General features: G+C 32.9%; 2 protein-coding genes across 3 annotated transcripts; one reads left to right on the top strand and one right to left on the bottom strand.

The window, feature by feature from the left end:
* Positions 1-7,621: 7,621 nt before the first annotated feature.
* On the bottom strand, positions 7,622-10,948 carry LOC127126917 (uncharacterized). Of its 2 annotated transcripts, none has more exons than XM_051055951.1 (7): positions 10,546-10,948; positions 10,301-10,452; positions 10,052-10,161; positions 9,877-9,962; positions 8,851-8,955; positions 8,609-8,763; positions 7,622-7,894 (listed from the first exon to the last, which is right to left on the bottom strand). In XM_051055951.1, the coding sequence occupies exons 1-6, from the start codon at positions 10,653-10,655 to the stop codon at positions 8,628-8,630; spliced, it is 699 nt and encodes a 232-aa protein (XP_050911908.1). In that variant the 5' UTR covers positions 10,656-10,948; the 3' UTR covers positions 7,622-7,894; positions 8,609-8,627. The 2 variants fall into 2 exon arrangements, with proteins under 2 accessions (XP_050911908.1, XP_050911909.1); XM_051055952.1 differs by lacking the exon at positions 7,622-7,894 and adding an exon at positions 8,071-8,247.
* A 1,943-nt stretch (positions 10,949-12,891) lies between these two features.
* Positions 12,892-16,927, top strand: LOC127130792 (uncharacterized). Its single transcript, XM_051059756.1, has 8 exons — positions 12,892-13,360; positions 13,456-13,542; positions 13,969-14,065; positions 14,276-14,793; positions 14,836-14,931; positions 15,035-15,253; positions 15,392-16,249; positions 16,350-16,927. The coding sequence occupies exons 1-8, from the start codon at positions 12,892-12,894 to the stop codon at positions 16,925-16,927; spliced, it is 2,922 nt and encodes a 973-aa protein (XP_050915713.1).
* Positions 16,928-17,440: the final 513 nt, after the last annotated feature.

Below are 17,440 nucleotides of genomic sequence, written 5' to 3'. Positions count from 1 at the left end.
GGACATAACAAGATGCAACTGTGACAAAACATAGTAAACTAATGATAAATAACATGTGAAACGAGTCTAAAAACATGATGCGTTTTCACGCTATCAAACTCCCTCATACTACTTTATTATCAATAAAATAAGTATGAATAAATAGGTCATTAATTATAAAATCTCGCATTTCAAAATCATTTGCTTTAATAAAATTTCCATTCTAGTTTTCCATAGGTTAGACCTTTCACCATTAAATGGTGGAGATGTATTAATGAAAATACCTTTGTTAAAAAATAAATTATTTGTAGTCATCATTCTAACTCCTGAGAGTATTAGTCTTATAACATGAGTTAAACTTTGATACCACTTACTAGACAGGTGACTTTGACACCACTTAGTGCATTAAAAGTGAAATATATATATATATATATATATATATATATATATATATATATATATATATATATATATATATATATATATATATATATATATATATGATTTTATTATTTTGGGGTATTATTGTAATTTGTACAAGAATAATTTATTTTTTGTGGAATACCCTTTGTGAGAAGTTGTTGTTTGGTGTGTAAGCTTAGCCAGTAAAGGCTTTTGTTTGGTTCTAGAGATTGTATATGAAAACTCTATTTGGTTCATGAGCTTAGACTAGTATAAAAACTCTCATTTTCATTGTGAGATTTTCAGTGAAAATATTTGTTTGGTTCGTGAGATTCACACGGTATAAAAGCTTTAATTTGGTTCGTGAGATTGTTCGTGAAAATATCAATTTGGTTCATGAGTTGTGCATGGTGTAAAAATAATCATTTGGTTTGTGAGATTTTCCGTTAAAATCTCTGTTTGGCTTAGAGGATGGGTTTGTGGACATAACCTGTGAAAAAATCACATCTATAAAAAAAACTCTCAAGAAGAAATTATTGGAGAGAAGAATAAGTTGAGTGGTTAGACCGAACCTCTATAAATATCTTGTGCAATCTTCTTATCCCTTATCTCGTTTTATTTCGACTATTTGTTTATTTATGAGTGTCTTCGTCTCTTCTTCACTATGTTTTTATTCTATTAATTTATTTTGTTGCTTAGTATTTTTTCAAATTACAAAGTTGTTTTAAACAATTTCTTTTACCAAATACTTTTAAATTTGGATATTATTTTTCAGAGCCACATAATTCACCCCCTCTTGTGTTTGAAGTCACATATCCAATAAGTGGTAAAATAGTGAAATGAAATAAATAAGAAGAAAATGAGTAGATAGTGAGAAAGTATGTCAAAACACTTTTTCTGGTGTGATTTGAAAGTGATGAGAGTTATTTATTTATATGAGAGAAATCTTGCTTAAAAAGGAAAACCATTCATGCGCTTTTTAATGTTCATAATTGATTATGTACTAAGTCTAATCGATTATGCGCTTCAAAAAAAACACCAACCTTAATTTTCAAAAATGAAATCCTACAACGGCCAGTGTCCTAATCGTTTATAATTGTTCTTAATCGATAAATAAGCTTTAAACCTTGCTCTAATTGATTTTATACGGGCCTTAATCGACTAGGTGGTGTATATAAGCCTCATAAATGTTTAGGAACACCCTTTATCAATTCCACAAGCACCATAATGATTCCTCTAAGGGTTTTATGGTGTTTTATCAAATGGAAAGGTTTAAAACAATTTTAGGTGAATGTGTGTATTGCCTTAGTAATTTAATAATTACTCTTCTATCTTTTTCAAGACTCTGATCACTCAGACACAGGCTAGGCGAGCTTTCACATTTCCTCTCTTTCACATGCTGGTGTAAGCCCTAGAGGCCAATACTTTTGGTACTTGTATCGAATTGTTTATTAATAATAAAAGGCGTTTTCTTTATTATGTTTGTTTAATAAAGTCCCTGGAATAGATAGTCCGTTTAATGTATCAAGTGTGACTTAATCATGAGATCACATTAAACATAAGGACACTATTCTTAAAGTATCCGTAGTCGAGCTTTATTGTGAAGTGGGATAACATTAAAGCATGAAGAGTATTATGTTTATAGACTGATGATCACATCTCATGGATCATGGATAAGGAGTTATCAAGTCTCAAACATAGGTATGAATATTAAGAGTAATATTTATACTGGATTGACCCGCTATGAGAATACTATATAGAATGTTATGCAAAGTGTCATAAGTTATTCTCATGGTGATAATGGTGTATACCACCCTTCGACCTGAAACCATTATGGACCCTAGATGTAGAGTCGAGTGCCTTATTGTTGATCAAACGTTGTCCGTAACTGGATGACCATAAAGACAGTTGATGGGTACTCCACGAAGCATGCTAAGGGACATGAGTGACCTAGATGGAATTTTCCCATCCTGCGTAACAGGATAAATGTCTATGGGCCCAATATTGAACTGGACAAGGATGACACGGTCTATGCCTTGTGTTCAATATAGACATAAGGGCAAAAGGGTAATTATACACATAATTATTATCATAGAAGGATTTGTCAGATCACATGACATTTTCGTGTCTTAGGTAGCAGTGATGTGTTGCTAGATACCGTTCACTGTTTATTATGTTAAATACGTGATTTAATATAATTGCCAATGCTGCGAAAACCTATAGGGTCACACACAAAGGACGGATTGATGAGAGATAGAGTAATTAAGGAATACTGTAATGTACGGTGCCCTTAAGTGAATTATAGAACATCGTAAGGTACGGCGTACTTAAGTAGAATACGAAATATGGTAAGGTACCACGCGCTTAAGTGATTTTGGCATATTATAAGATATGGGCCATATACACCTGAGTGGGCTTTTTAGCTTGCAGCCCACACAAGTGGTTCTATAAATAGAACCCTTGTGTAGAAGCATTGTTACACTTGCAATTTCGTTTCTCTCTCTCTCTCACTCAAAGCCTTCATTTGTAGCAGCTAGCACTGAGATTTGAAAGAATCCGTTCGTGTGGACTGAGTAGAGGCGTTGTCATCGTTCAACGTTCGTGATCGCCACAAGAGGTAACGATTCTATCACTGATCATGCCCATTCGTAAGGATCATTAAAGGAGAAATTTTAAATTTTACTGCGTTTTGGATCGCCATTCTCCTTCATCACAAACTCCAAAGGTTCAAGATCTCGTACTAGATACATCAACCATTGAACATTTTATTTGGGACTTGACTTTTTTATTTAGCGAGGCTTGATAAGGCTTCTTGATAGACACCATCATTAGAGATATTGCTTAACTGAAGATCATCATGGATTCCAGCGAACGCTGCTTGACATTGGGTGTTGTCCTTAAGAGATTGAATTTGACATCTTAATCTCCCAAACATAAAAACTTGATCATAATTTCAGATAAATACCTCATGATGTTGTCATCATCAAAACCATATAGGTCAAATGGTTGTGACATATATTATACCTGCAATCACATAGATCTACACATAACTCATAATGAAGTAAAATTCTCCAAACATATCACAACAAATGTTATTCATTTGGTGAACTTGATCAATTGGTGGTTTGTCCAAGTTGATGTTGTCATTCTCTTTTCTACCTCAATTTTCATTACATATTGAATCTTTTTATTATTGTTGAGAATATGGTTCTCCATTATGTCATGATGAATGATCCCTTACTTAGTAGTGGAACACCTACAATACATCTCCAACTTCTCATTTGCAACAACAACTTCGATAAAAAAAAAATCATATGAGTAGCAATTTTGAAGTTTAAAGCATTGCAATTGATGTAGAATGTATCTAATTTGTCTTCAGTTTAAGGTTATTGCAAAATATTTGCATTTGGTCTGTGTCGTAAAAGTTGTGTGTTGGTCAGACAGATAAGATCTTCTTGAATATTTTGTAGGCTTCACCTAGTGATTCTCCCTCTTTTTGTCTAGAAGTATATATATCATATGTATTTATAACAAAATGAGAAAAGGGAAGCATTCATCAAGAAATTTTTTCTCTGTGGTGGTCCATGTGGTTATCCTTCATGTTGGTAATTGGTCAAACCACTCATTTGTGTCGTCTCTTAGAATGAAGGTTAAAAGTCAAAAACTTCTGCCTTATTTTGTACGCACTTCCACATTGATAGTGCTGATGAAAGTCCGCCACACTATTTTTAGTACTTGAATCCTACATAGGAGTTTTTTCTATTAATTCATTTTTTTCGTTGTAGGGACGGTTTTTAGGTTATAATTTTCTTTTCTTTTCTTCTTTGTAGAAGGTCGTCATTATAATTATATTTGATTCAAGATATTTCTTACATTTAGGGATAGATGATTTGAAAGGGGAATTTAATTGCTTTTATAATTATATTTGCTAAACTTTAGTTAGTGTTTTAGATTTACAATTAAGCACACAAACCAATCAACCAAATTTTGTAAAGTAAAGTACACTTCATAATGAATCCAAAGTATAACTACTATATACTAATGCATTACTATGTATGTCGGACTACATCTCATCTGCCTCTTCGGTTATCAATCTCCCCCGTCCTCCTACGTTGTCTTTGGTACATCAATGTCCCTCATGCCTCCATTATGATGGCATCTAGGACCTGCCTCACATCAGACTCATCTAGGAAGATACATATGTCAATGTTTGCATGTGCAATCTCCACTATGCAACGACATTTAGGCAAGCCATCCTCAGCATGATCTAATTGTTCCTGCTCCTCCTCTAGTATCTCCAGATGAGCTGACATCGGTGGATCTCCTGAAGCAGCTAGCACCATATACGGATGTAACACCCTGAAGAACCACCTGATGTACTCGTCGAGGTAGCTCCAATCACTCTAAGTTATGGTACTATGTGTCTGCTCTGGTACCAAATGACTCTCATAATCATCAAACATGGCATATATCTCCCCACGTGTCAAAGTAGGAGGAGAAGAGACAACAAGGTGTCTAGAAATGGTATGAGTGTAGTTGAACTGTCGTATCACGCGCTCAGGCAGATGAGCAGTAGTGAGACGTGATTCGCAATCCAACCATCCAGAGTATAACATTATCTCGTTAAATAGATGTGTCTCGCGGTAATCAAAATAGTTGTTGAAGTGCATGTCCTCGGCAATCAAGCAGTCAAGATACACTCATAACGACTTTGTCGTCTGATTTTCTCTGAGCAGGGCAAATGCAGTAGCACGCGACATATCCTCAATGTAAGTCAGTACACTCGCCCAATTGGAGATGCACGGGAAGTGTTGGAGGATCCAAGCCTAAAAAATTTGGAACACATGAATCATCAGTAATGGCGTTATAAAGATGAAATGAAAAGGACATAAAAACACTAAAAAACCAATAAATGTTACCATCAGTAGTGTGATGTTGTCCATGACATGTTTCGTCTTCCGCCTACAACCCTCTAATAACTTTGAGTACAAGTTGAGCAAAAAATGCCCCTCTGTTGTACTCATGAATCCACTCGAAATTCCTCAAAGTATCATGGGTAAATGACATATGTATAAGTGGCACTCTTGTCCATAAAAATCGTAGTGTCAACTAAACATAGCAGGTATGCTCTCATAGCATGCACTATCTGTAGCCCCACATGATCGTAAGCACCTTTAGCCTACTCTGCTCTATCGAGCTCATTTGTATATACCTTTTTCAAGAATTCAAACTTTGCATGAGCCCCCCTAGTTCTATCCATCTCCGTCATAGAATCCGTTGGGTCAACTCTCACATAGTCTACCATCATCTCGAGTGTCTCGTCTTTGTTAATCCTCCCATGATCTAAAAGGTTCCTCATCGTCGAGTGTGATAGACATCTCACCAAGCGGGAGAAAAAATGACGAGGTCTTGGCATGCCATCTCTCCACGAATGCATTAAGCATCTCATGGTTGAGCGTAATATAATCGGTCATGCACAAGTCCATCATCCCAGATAGGGACAGAGCTGCCTGAAATCACTCCTCATTTGGAAGAGACAAGCGAGTAATCTTCTGCCTATGGTTAATAATCTTCAGTGGATCACGGTCCCGCAGAATAATAAATCAATGTTAGAAACTTGTAAATTAAAATAAACGTAAATTAAAAGAATGAATCCAACTAATGCTACCTCTCAGTCTCAGATATGTCTGGCAGTATGGTCTGGGTACAGAGACAATAGTGAAAACTATACAAGGCCTCCTCTAAATGGCTCTGGCTCAGCATCCTCAATAGGCTCACCATCCGGTGGTGGCACTGGCTCAGCAACATCAACAGTAAGAGGTTGCATTGACTCAAAAGCATAATTCGTCAGAGGTGGCATTGACTCATAAGCATAATTCGACGGAGGTGGTACTGGTGCCTCCGGTACCATCGGTGACTCAGGTACCTCTAGCGCATAAATAGGTAAAACCTGGCGCCCGCGGGAGGATGGAGGGAGTGATGCATTGGTAGGTGAAACTCATCGCATACGGGAAGAAGAAGATAGAGAAACATGAGTCCTATAAGTAGATGTCGATGCATGGCCAAAGTGAAGCCTTTGAAACCCGACTCTTCTCCCACCGCACTAATGTATGTTGTGCAATTCTCTCATGCCTCAACCAATCGTGTCTATCAACCATAATGCTTGTAAGTTAAAGTAAACCAAATAATTAGTGTAAGCAAACAACACTACAAACACGAAAACCAAAAATAAAACAGATAGCTATTTTACGGAGATGCAGCTTTGGATAAATGAATTCAAACGTTAAAATATTTTTGGAGACTCATCTCCGAAATTTTCTACAACTCTCCAGTTCATTAATGGAGGCAATACAAAAATGCAAACCTCAAAATAAATAGTTTGATCATGATTTTCAACAAACAAACGTGTTTTACAACATGTATAAACTAACATTCTTGCATTTCCTACACATTTGATACCTAAATCATCATTTTCTACTCATTTACACAAAAACTTAACAAAACATCAAAAACTTACAATTTTTCACTTTGCTTCAGTGTTAGATGATGTTTCTGATGTTAACTGAAGATCCTTTGACCTTAGTTGTTTGATTTTGAACTTGGTAATAAAAATAAATTTGAGAGTTTGAAAAGAATGAGATTTTTCAAAAATAAAAAAAAAGAGAAAGATTCTAACGCAATTTAAATTCTAATACATTTCAAAGATACAACTTCAAAATAAGTTTGAAGATGAATCTCCGGGATATTCTAACGTTAACTCAAAATTGAGTAAATTCGAAGATCCATCTCCATAATCTGAGGGCATTTAAATATTTTCACATAATGCCTAAGTAATATATAAGATGCATTAAGAAATTCCTTAATCTAATATTTCTTTTGAATTTATTTTTAAAACTTTTATAACTTTTTTTAAAATAAAAATCCAGAACACTACAAAAAATTTATTAAAAAAGCTTAGATAAATGGACCCATATTAGACTAGAGAAGCTGGTAACGATAACAAATGAAATTTGTTCCAAGTTCTATGTAACATTAATCTTCAGACAAATGGTAAAAGGTGAAGACCGTTCAGTATTTATCCATCTCAAAATGTGACCACTCTTTGCCATCCTTTCTGTTTTAAGAGCTAGTCTACAATTTGGATGTCCCACTTCAAAACGAATTCAATGATTTCATGCTTTTTACAAATAGAAAAAGATGGTACCCTAAAAAAACTTTAATAAAAATAATAATAAAAGACTGGCTTCTAAATTCACACTTTAAATTAGGAGAAATTTGTAAAAGCTATGTTTGTTTCTATATAAGAATTTTTCTTAAATTAGAAGCAAGGTTCCTCATATTACCATCATACAAATTGTGAAAAGAGTGGGATCTAATTGATACAACCAGTGCAAGCATTCCCAAGGCTGAAGCAAATCCCATCAGTAATGGCATGCCAATTGTTTTCCCTGTTGGATGTGTCCTTGAATAAAAAGTAATACACCAAACTCTTCCATCCATAGACTTAGCTACTCTGCATTGTCAATTTGCCATTAATCAGATTGTAACCATTAACCATGCTCCAAAAAAACAAATGAAGTTAAACAAATATAGATGCTGGAAATCTAATTCAACTAGAAGTATAAAATAATTGAATTTAGAAGGAGTATATGTTAGGGGTGGACATGGGTTCTGGTTTGACCAGCATACCAAACAAAGCCAGAAAACCTAGGCAAGGTTGCATAATTGCAGTGTTTGGCAACTGTTAGCTGGATACATTAGAAGACTAGGAAGAGAATGCACACAACTTTAACCGTCTCTTTACGGCTGAATTTGTTACGAGATCATCTATTTTCTTGCTTCTGTTTGATGTTCTTCAAAGAGGGCCTGTGTATCAAACATGCAGAAACAGGGCAGCCTTAATAATTCTTCATTTTTTTCGTGTCTCTTGAATTAACCTTTTTCTGTATGCACAAAGAATTCTCCTCTATTTGAAATATTTCTTCCAGCAGAGGAAGTGACAATCCTATAGTGAGTGCAAGGTGTCCAAGAGAGTATATTAATGAACCGCAATCAAGTTACACACTGTTCTTTCTTCACATGATGACCTTGTTAAATTTATAACATATATTTTAACAGTAATTTTACTTTAAATAAATTAATGCAGAAACAAAGTCACCAAACAACACATCGCCATCAAATTTTAAGACATAATATAAAAACCTTTAAACTAAAATAGATATTTTACCTGTGAATATTAGTTGCATTCAAGATTCTTCTTTGAGTTTTTGCTTCTTCGACTTCTTTAGTTTTTGGGCAGTGTCAACGGTTGATGGTTCCCCATCTAAAGCATCTTTATCTGACATTAATGGCTGTCCATCATTTTCTCTCTTTTTTATGCTCCTGTCAAATTTTCTAAGATAGATAAGCACAAAGATATGTACTTTAAGAATATTCTTTAGACTTGACAAATATTTGGAAGAGAAAAACCTGTCAGAGTGGGAAACAACTTCCAGTTTCTTATCCAACCAATGTATGCTTCCTGTGTTATCTGGAACTAGAGATCCATAAACATGAAGCATTTCTTCATCAAAGCTGCAGCGATTAATCACCAAAATTAATCATTTGATACAATGTTCAACTCATAACCCATGCTCAAATTTTACCCAGGGTCATTTTAAAACTATTTGAAGATATACTATCAATGAAAGAAAGTGGCGACTGTGTCAAGTCACCATAACCACCAAAGTTATCCAACATGTAGTAAAGGCTAACAACTAACAGAAAAACAAATAATACTCTTCAAATTAAATCCTATACAAATAAACAAATATTACTATTAAGAGATATAAGATAAGATGTGAGTGTATGACTTGCCAATGACAAAGTGTAGGTGCATACACATCGACAAGTGAGAAAGACTCCCGAAGAGCAATTATTAAAGGCTCATTTTTAAGGTTTTGGAAAGAGTAAGTAAGGATACCAAAATTACAACTTTTGTACATTTTGGTGCATTTGTGATTTGGTTATAGCAGAATGTGTGTGTGCGCCTTAAAGGGTGCTTCTAGACTAGACAAGACCTAAAATAGGACAAGTATTTATACAAAGAACGGGCAAACCTTCCTAGTAGATACTAGATATACATCCAAAAACACAGAAAGGGGTGTATATATGTTAGTAGAAGTCCAACTCCCGTCACTCTCAACAGATTTGCTTATAAGGCAGCCAAATCTGTTTTAATATATTCATGTACAACCAATGATACAGCGGTATAGAGTTATATTAATATTAGCTACTACTCATACAAATGTACATATACATAGTGCTTCTTCATCGCATCAAAAATCAATTAGGATACGCAATGCAACCCATCTAGAGGATAGAGATCAGAAAAAAGAAACCAAACTTGAGACCTACCTATCATGATATCAAAACAGATTTTCATGCAATTGTAACGCAAAAAGAAGCATTGAACAAATCTAATCTAATTTGAAGCAATTTAAAAGTACTTCATACCTCTTGACCAAAAATTTTATCGTGGTTCCAACCTTTATCACATGTCGTTTGTGAGAGTTGCTCGCATACACTTCTTGCCCGTGCTTCTACAAAAACAAAAACCACACATCACCACTACTGAGTACTAAAGCCACACACATATATAACCATCAAAACATTCCTGGGAGAAGCTCACCATCTTGTACACAAACTCTGCCCTGATATCTTTCTCCGTTATAATCGCAGAAGCAAATCCAAGCACAACAACATGAATAGACTCATGTGTAAGTTTCACTACCTTTCCTTCTGAAAAAAACAACACATCACAAACCCTATTAATCAATTAACTAACCCGAGAAAATTGAGCTACCACGATTTGTTGATTTTTCTTAAAACAATAGAACGAAACAAAACTCGCAGCATTAACAGAAGAAATTAAAAATACCTAAAAGCATATCTGGCTTGGGAGAAAAAAGTAACAGATTAACCTTCAAATTAACACCGAAATAAGGGAAAACTCCAGGAAGAATCTTCGCGCATTTGTCTAACGAGTTAACATCGTAAGCCAAAACGACACCGTCGAAGACCTCGTTGTACCTGCAAAGAGACGCAACAAAAACAAAATAAATAAATAGTCACGTTGATTGTGATATTTGAAAGTGTATGATTAATTGGTTGAAGAAAGGTTACGTGAAAAGCATAGTGCTGAGTTCACGAAGAACTGATTTTGAAACTTGATTGCTTTTAGAAGGATGAATGTGAACTATTAAGCTAGCTTCTGAAACCTTTAACCCTTCCATTGGAGACTGTAATCGGAGAAGATAGTGGTGTTTGGTTTTGGACTTGTAACTAACTATGTGTAACAGGGTTAACTCGGTTTGTGTTTAGGATGACAGTGACTCGGCGGAGCACAGGTTGTCCGCCGCTTTTAGTCGCCGGAAGCGGAGCAGGATGGAACGAGGTGGAAGAAAGGTGAAAAGATGAATGGAATGGGCCGTGTATATTTAGGGTTAGCCTACTAGAAGAAGAAAATTTTAATTATACCCATGACATTATCCTCATGAGTCATACCCCTACATTTATGAAGCATGTCAATTTTACCTTTGTATTTTTTAAATTAATTTATCATTTTATTTTTTTTCATTTTTTCTAAATAACTTTCAAAATAACATCTAATACGTATCTACTTTTAATATATAAAAATTAATAACTTTCCAAAGATATTAATAACTTTCTAATTCATATACCAATAAACTCTTTCAAATTCTTTGTCAAACACATTGTATCCCTTTCAATTACAAATATCAATAAACACAATTTCATCTTTCCAAAGATATTTTTCACTGCTTTTTTTACTCTTTCAGTGTATTTCACTATTTCCATTAACCCTAAATCTCCTTGATTCTCCCATAATAACCAATTTTCATCCGCCGAGCATTGGTGTGGCGGAGTTTCAAATTCAAAAAGAGAAAATGTATGTGTTTTATTTTCTTCATCTACGTATCTCATCATTTTTTACAAATCAAAAATTGAATAGTATATAGTTGTGCAAATCATTTTAGGTTGATTACAATCCTTTCGTTTCAATTTCAATTTCAGTTATTTGTTCATCCATCAGCGCGCATTTGTGTGTCAGAGTTACAAAGGAGAAAAGGTAAGAGGTTTTATTTTTTTTCATCTATCAATCTCATCTTTTTTACAAAGTCGAAAATTAAATGATATATATATATATATATATATATATATATATATATATATATATATATATATATATATATATATATATATATATATATATGCGTTTGTTCGTACATGAATACCTTCCTTTTTTAGAAGATATATATTTTTTACAAATATAATTTATGCAACATTACAATATTTCTATTTGATTTAAGGTCTCATTCTATTCTCATGGGTGCTTTGAGTCAACTCAATTTAGTTTCTCGGCCTTCTTCCATTCACATTTATGTCAATTCTATTTGAATCACGGTAAACAAACAAATCATTATTGATTTATCCAAAAAAAACTATTTTCATAAACACTATGTATTCTCTATATCTTCTTAAACAAATCCAGAAAATCCATTTTCATAAATATGTGTGCATTCTCTATTTTACTCCAAAATCCATCTCAAATAACCAAATCAATTTCATTTAATTCTTTTTCCTTCTTTATTTACACTATTTTCATCCCCGAATTTTGGTTCTAACCCATTATTTTTCCTCTATCTCAATTTAAAATTTCAATTTAAAGTGAGCATGGTGACAATGGCAAGTTATAATATTCCTGATTTTGATTCCATATATTTCAAATTTGTTGATTTTGGTGATTTTTTATTTTGACTTTTGATTTCATCTATTTCGGTTAAGTTCTAATTATTGTGTTCTAGATTTAGATCTATTTTGATTTCTATCTATTTCGATTTTGCATTATCGATTTTGGTGATTTTGTATAAAGTTTTTTCGCTTTTATGTTTTAAATTTTATGTTTCATCTTTGGTGATTTTTTATTTTCATTTATTTTAAAATTAATTATGTATCTATTTTATGGATTAAAATAAGAGCTACTTATGTGAATTTTAATTTTGATCTTTCTTTTTGTTTCGTACCAAATATATATATATATATATATATATATATATATATATATATATATATATATATATATATATATATATATATATATATATATATATATATAATGGAAATGATTCATTCTTAACATGTACCTTATATATTATATATTAGCATTTCAAGTATTGTTCCAAATTCAAGAAATGAACTTATCATGTTGAATGAGCAAAAGCTGTAAGAAAACTTTATTCAAATAAAGCCATGGCAATGTAAGTTATGTTTTTTATCAGGTGAACATTTGATATTTTTATTCACTATAAAATTATATATCTTTTATTTTATTTATAATGATGAAGATATATAATATCTGTTATATATGTGTAATTTTTTCAGATGTATGATCAAGTATGATCATTTTGAATTATAGAGACTGAGTGAGTACTATAATAGAAAATATTCAAAATGGTAGACGAAGAATTACATTTTAAAACTATTTTGAGGAGGAAGAATGCTGCAAAAGCCAGAATTTATAGAAAGAGTGTTATTGATGACAAGAAATCTAAGAGGTTGAAAACTGCTCTAAAAGAAAACGGTACATTTGATAAAAGACGCGGCAATGACTCAACAGCTTTGAGGATACCACTATCAGAACTTTCGCCAAACATACTAAATGACGGTCGTGGTATAGCCAACGTTGAAGTAAGTCGTCAACTTCATTCGTCCTTAAAGACTAAGTCAAGTACCAATAATAATATCAGATCAAAAAGGATATCAAGCAGAAACATTACCAAATTAGGAGTTAACTTATCTAAGAGGTTTGACAATACATTTGCTGCAACAACATCAAACCAATATCCAATACCAGAATTGCAACTCAATGAGCTTTTTGCATCTGATAGTGGAGACGATAATATGAATGATGAATCTGACGGTATATTCTTAATTATTTTTCATTTGAGTTAATTTGTTTATGATATGTCATAGAATATTACAATATTCTTAACACAATAAATGTTATGTCAAAAGGCTACAATTCAGCAACAAATTCAAGTTTTGATGAAGATGAAATGTCTAATAGAACAGATGCTATGGAAACTTTTGAAATTACATCAGGTATTTTAAAATGATTTACTATAAATAATATTTTATTATTATGAAATACAACTCATTTAACATATGAATTAAATACTATTGATGATCAGAAGGGTATTATGATATAGGGGATCCTGTCATTGAATGTCAATATTGTGGTGCAAATATGTGGTATTCGGAAAGGAAAAACAAATGTCGTCATGCGTCCAATCCTAAATTTTCCATGTGTTGTGGATCAGGAAAAGTTCAGTTACCTTTGTTAAAACCCGCTCCTAAAGTTCTACAACATCTGTTGTTTGACAACGAATCATGTGAATCAAAAAATTTCCAACAACAAATTCGAATGGTGCAATGCAAAGTTGTTGACAAAGTACCAAGCTCACATAAACATGGAATGGTGCAATCAAAGTACATCGATTAAGTACTTATTCAAGTACATCAACAAAGATTACGACAGAATCACCGCTGTCATTGTACCGAATGATGATGGAACTTCCAACCAGCCGCAGAATATTGATGAGATCAAACAGTATATTGATTGTAGGTATGTTTCTAATATATCACTTGAAATATGATGTCATGCAATTTATCTATTTCAACTAAAAGTGTGCAGTTTTTCTTTACATGCATGGTGTAGAAAATTTTATATGTACACTGTTTTGACTATATGTGTTATAATAAAATTTATATATTCTGTCTACAATAATCATTCTATTAATTTTAAATCCATTGCCTTTCATTATATTATTTGTAGGTACGTTTCTCCGAGTGAAGCATCTTGGAGGATATTCTCCTTTCCAATCCATGGTAGAAAACCAGCTGTTGAGAGAATGTACTTTCATTGTGAAGGTCAAAATTCGGTATATTACACTGATTTTGATCGTATCAATACAGTTCTGGAAAAACCAAGTGTAACTGAATCGATGTTTACATCATGGTTCGAAGCAAATTGCAAGTATCCTGAAGCACAAAATTTAACTTACAGCAAATTTGTTTCAAAATTTGTTTATGTTAAGAAAAAAAGAGAATGGAAACCCCGTCAAAAAGGTTACACAATTGGTAGGCTTATATGGGTTCCTCCAACAACTGGCGAATTGTACTATCTTAGATTGATGATCACACATGTCAAAGGCCCCCGCAGTTATAATGATATAAAAACAGTGAATAACGTAAAATATGATACTTTTCGGGATGCCTGTTTTGCTATGGGTTTTATCGGCGATGATAGAGAATTCATTGCAGCTATTAAAGAGGCAAATCATTGGGGTTCAGGTCAATATTTGAGATTACTATTTGTTCACATGTTATTATCAGGCAGCATTAACAGGCCAAGACATGTATGGAGTAAAACATGTCATCTCTTAGCTGATGGAATACTATATGCTCAACAGCGAATTGCAAACAATAGAGGTATTATTTTTCCTATATTGTGAATTTTTATTATATTTATTTGTTTGATTCTTAAAAGTAAATTTGTTTTATAGTTTACACTTATAATTACTATTGTATAAAGGTTTGAGGTTGTCGGATGAAGAGATAATGAATTTAACATTAATTGAGATTGAACGAAATCTTCAAAGAAAGAGCCGAAGTCTCAAGGAATTTGCTGGAATGCCTTATCCAAGTGGATATGTGGTTGAACCGTTGGGAAATAAGCTCATATACGAAGAGCGGAGTTACAATCCAGCCGAACAATTGCAAGAATACAATAATTTGTTCTTAAATCTTATAGGTAAATATGTTAAATGTTTGTAAGTTTTGTCATAATTTTATAAAGTTAACTTTTAAAGTATGATTTTATCTTACAATTTTTTTTAATGTATAATTAATTTATTCACTGCATGTTTGCTATGTATTTTTTTTAAATTAGATGAGCAAAAAGGTGTATTCAAGCGAATAATGGAAGCAGTAAACAATCAACAAGGAGGCGTATTTTTTTTGTATGGATACGGTGGCACAGGGAAAACCTACATGTGGAGAACTCTAGCTTCCTACATAAGATCAAAGAAACAAATTTGTTTAACTGTTGCTTCATCGGGCATATCTTCACTACTACTTCCAGGAGGTCGAACGGCTCATTCACTGTTCAAGATTCCAATACCTACAATGGAGTCTTCTACATGTAATATCGATAAAGGTAGTGATCGTGCAGAGCTACTAAAAATGACAAAGTTGATAATTTGGGATGAAGCTCCAATGGCACACAGATTTTGTTTTGAAGCGTTTGATAAAACCCTTAAAGACATAATGGGGCGTTCCAATTGTTCTGACAAATTATGCGGAGGGAAAGTAATTGTATTTGGTGGAGATTTTCGGCAAATATTACCAGTTGTACCAAGGGGCAGCCGTTCAGATATAATACATTCTACAATAAATTCATCATACATCTGGGATCATTGTGTTGTGCTGAAGCTTACAAAGAACATGCGACTCCAACAAGCCGCCAATACTTCAAGTACATCTGAATTAGAATTGTTTTCTAATTGGATATTAAAAGTTGGCGATGGGAAATTGGAAGAACCTAACGATGGTTACACGGATATTCCTATTCCAAATGATTTCTTGATTTCTAACTATGATGATCCACTAGAAGCCATTGTTAGTGAAACATATCCGAATTTTCTTAACAATTACAAGAATCCAGAATTTTTGCAATCAAGAGCTATATTGGCAGGAACAATTGAAACGGTTGACATCATAAATCAATACGTTTTGGGATTCATACCAGGTATGCGTTATCCATTGTAAACATATTTATAGATACATTCATATATTTATATGTACTAACATAGATTTATAATAATAAAATTTCAAAAAAAATCCCAAAGGTGAAGAAAAGGAATATTTAAGTTCAGATTCTGTAGACACTTTTGACGGTGAAGGAAATGAAACTTTTGATGTTTTGACCCCAGAATTTTTGAATACACTTACAACTTCCGGTCTACCTAACCACAAGATTAAATTGAAGATTGGGACCCCTATTATGTTGCTTCAAAACATTGATCAACCTGAAGGTCTCTGCAGTGGAACAAGGCTTATAGTTACAAGATTGGCAAACCACGTTATCGAGGCAAAGATTATATCTGGAAAGAATATTGGAGGGGTTATCTATATTCCAAGAATGGATATGACTCCAACACAATCTCCGTGGCCATTTAAAATGACTAGAAGGCAATTTCCCATAACTATATGTTATGCTATGACAATTAACAAATCTCAAGGTCAGTCATTGGATTATGTTGGATTGTATTTGCCTAGAAGTGTATTTAGTCATGGTCAACTATATGTTGCAATATCAAGGGTCAAAAGCAAAAAAGGGCTTAAGATATTAATCAATGACAAGGATAACCATCCATTGAATTCTACAACAAACGTCGTGTTCAAAGAAGTTTTTGAAAACTTATAGAACGTAAGTTTTTCATTAGTTATATTATATCAACAAATGTCGTTGTTTATTATTAGAATTTTATTGAATGAGTTGTATAAAATATACATTATGTTTTAACATTTGTTTATATGGATGTAATTGTTTTTTTACAGGGTAATGAATCATCACTTCCTAAAAGGTTGCGGACAGGTTTTGTATAAACCCAGTTTTTTAAGGATCAAAGAATTGTACGAAGTTAAATCATTTTTGTTGTTGGACTTATTTCTCACAATTTTAACTAAAATTGTGAACCTTTTGTTTCAATATCTTTTGTTGCATTAAACCTTACTGTATCAATTGCAATTAATTTCAACATTTGGTAGTATTCATTACTATATTTTAAAACAAATGAGGTTCTGGTATTTCTTTTACATGGTTTATGTATTTTGGTTAAATAATCATTTATTATGAAGGTTAATATTTGCGCTTTTATACCTCAAATTAGTAACAGATTGGAAAATTTCATCCATTACTAAATAAATACATTTTTAT

This window comes from Lathyrus oleraceus, chromosome 3 (assembly GCF_024323335.1).
Source record: "Lathyrus oleraceus cultivar Zhongwan6 chromosome 3, CAAS_Psat_ZW6_1.0, whole genome shotgun sequence".
Lineage (NCBI taxonomy): Eukaryota > Viridiplantae > Streptophyta > Magnoliopsida > Fabales > Fabaceae > Lathyrus > Lathyrus oleraceus.
Note: the sequence above shows the minus strand (reverse complement) of the source record. Positions and strands in the feature narration are given on the sequence as shown.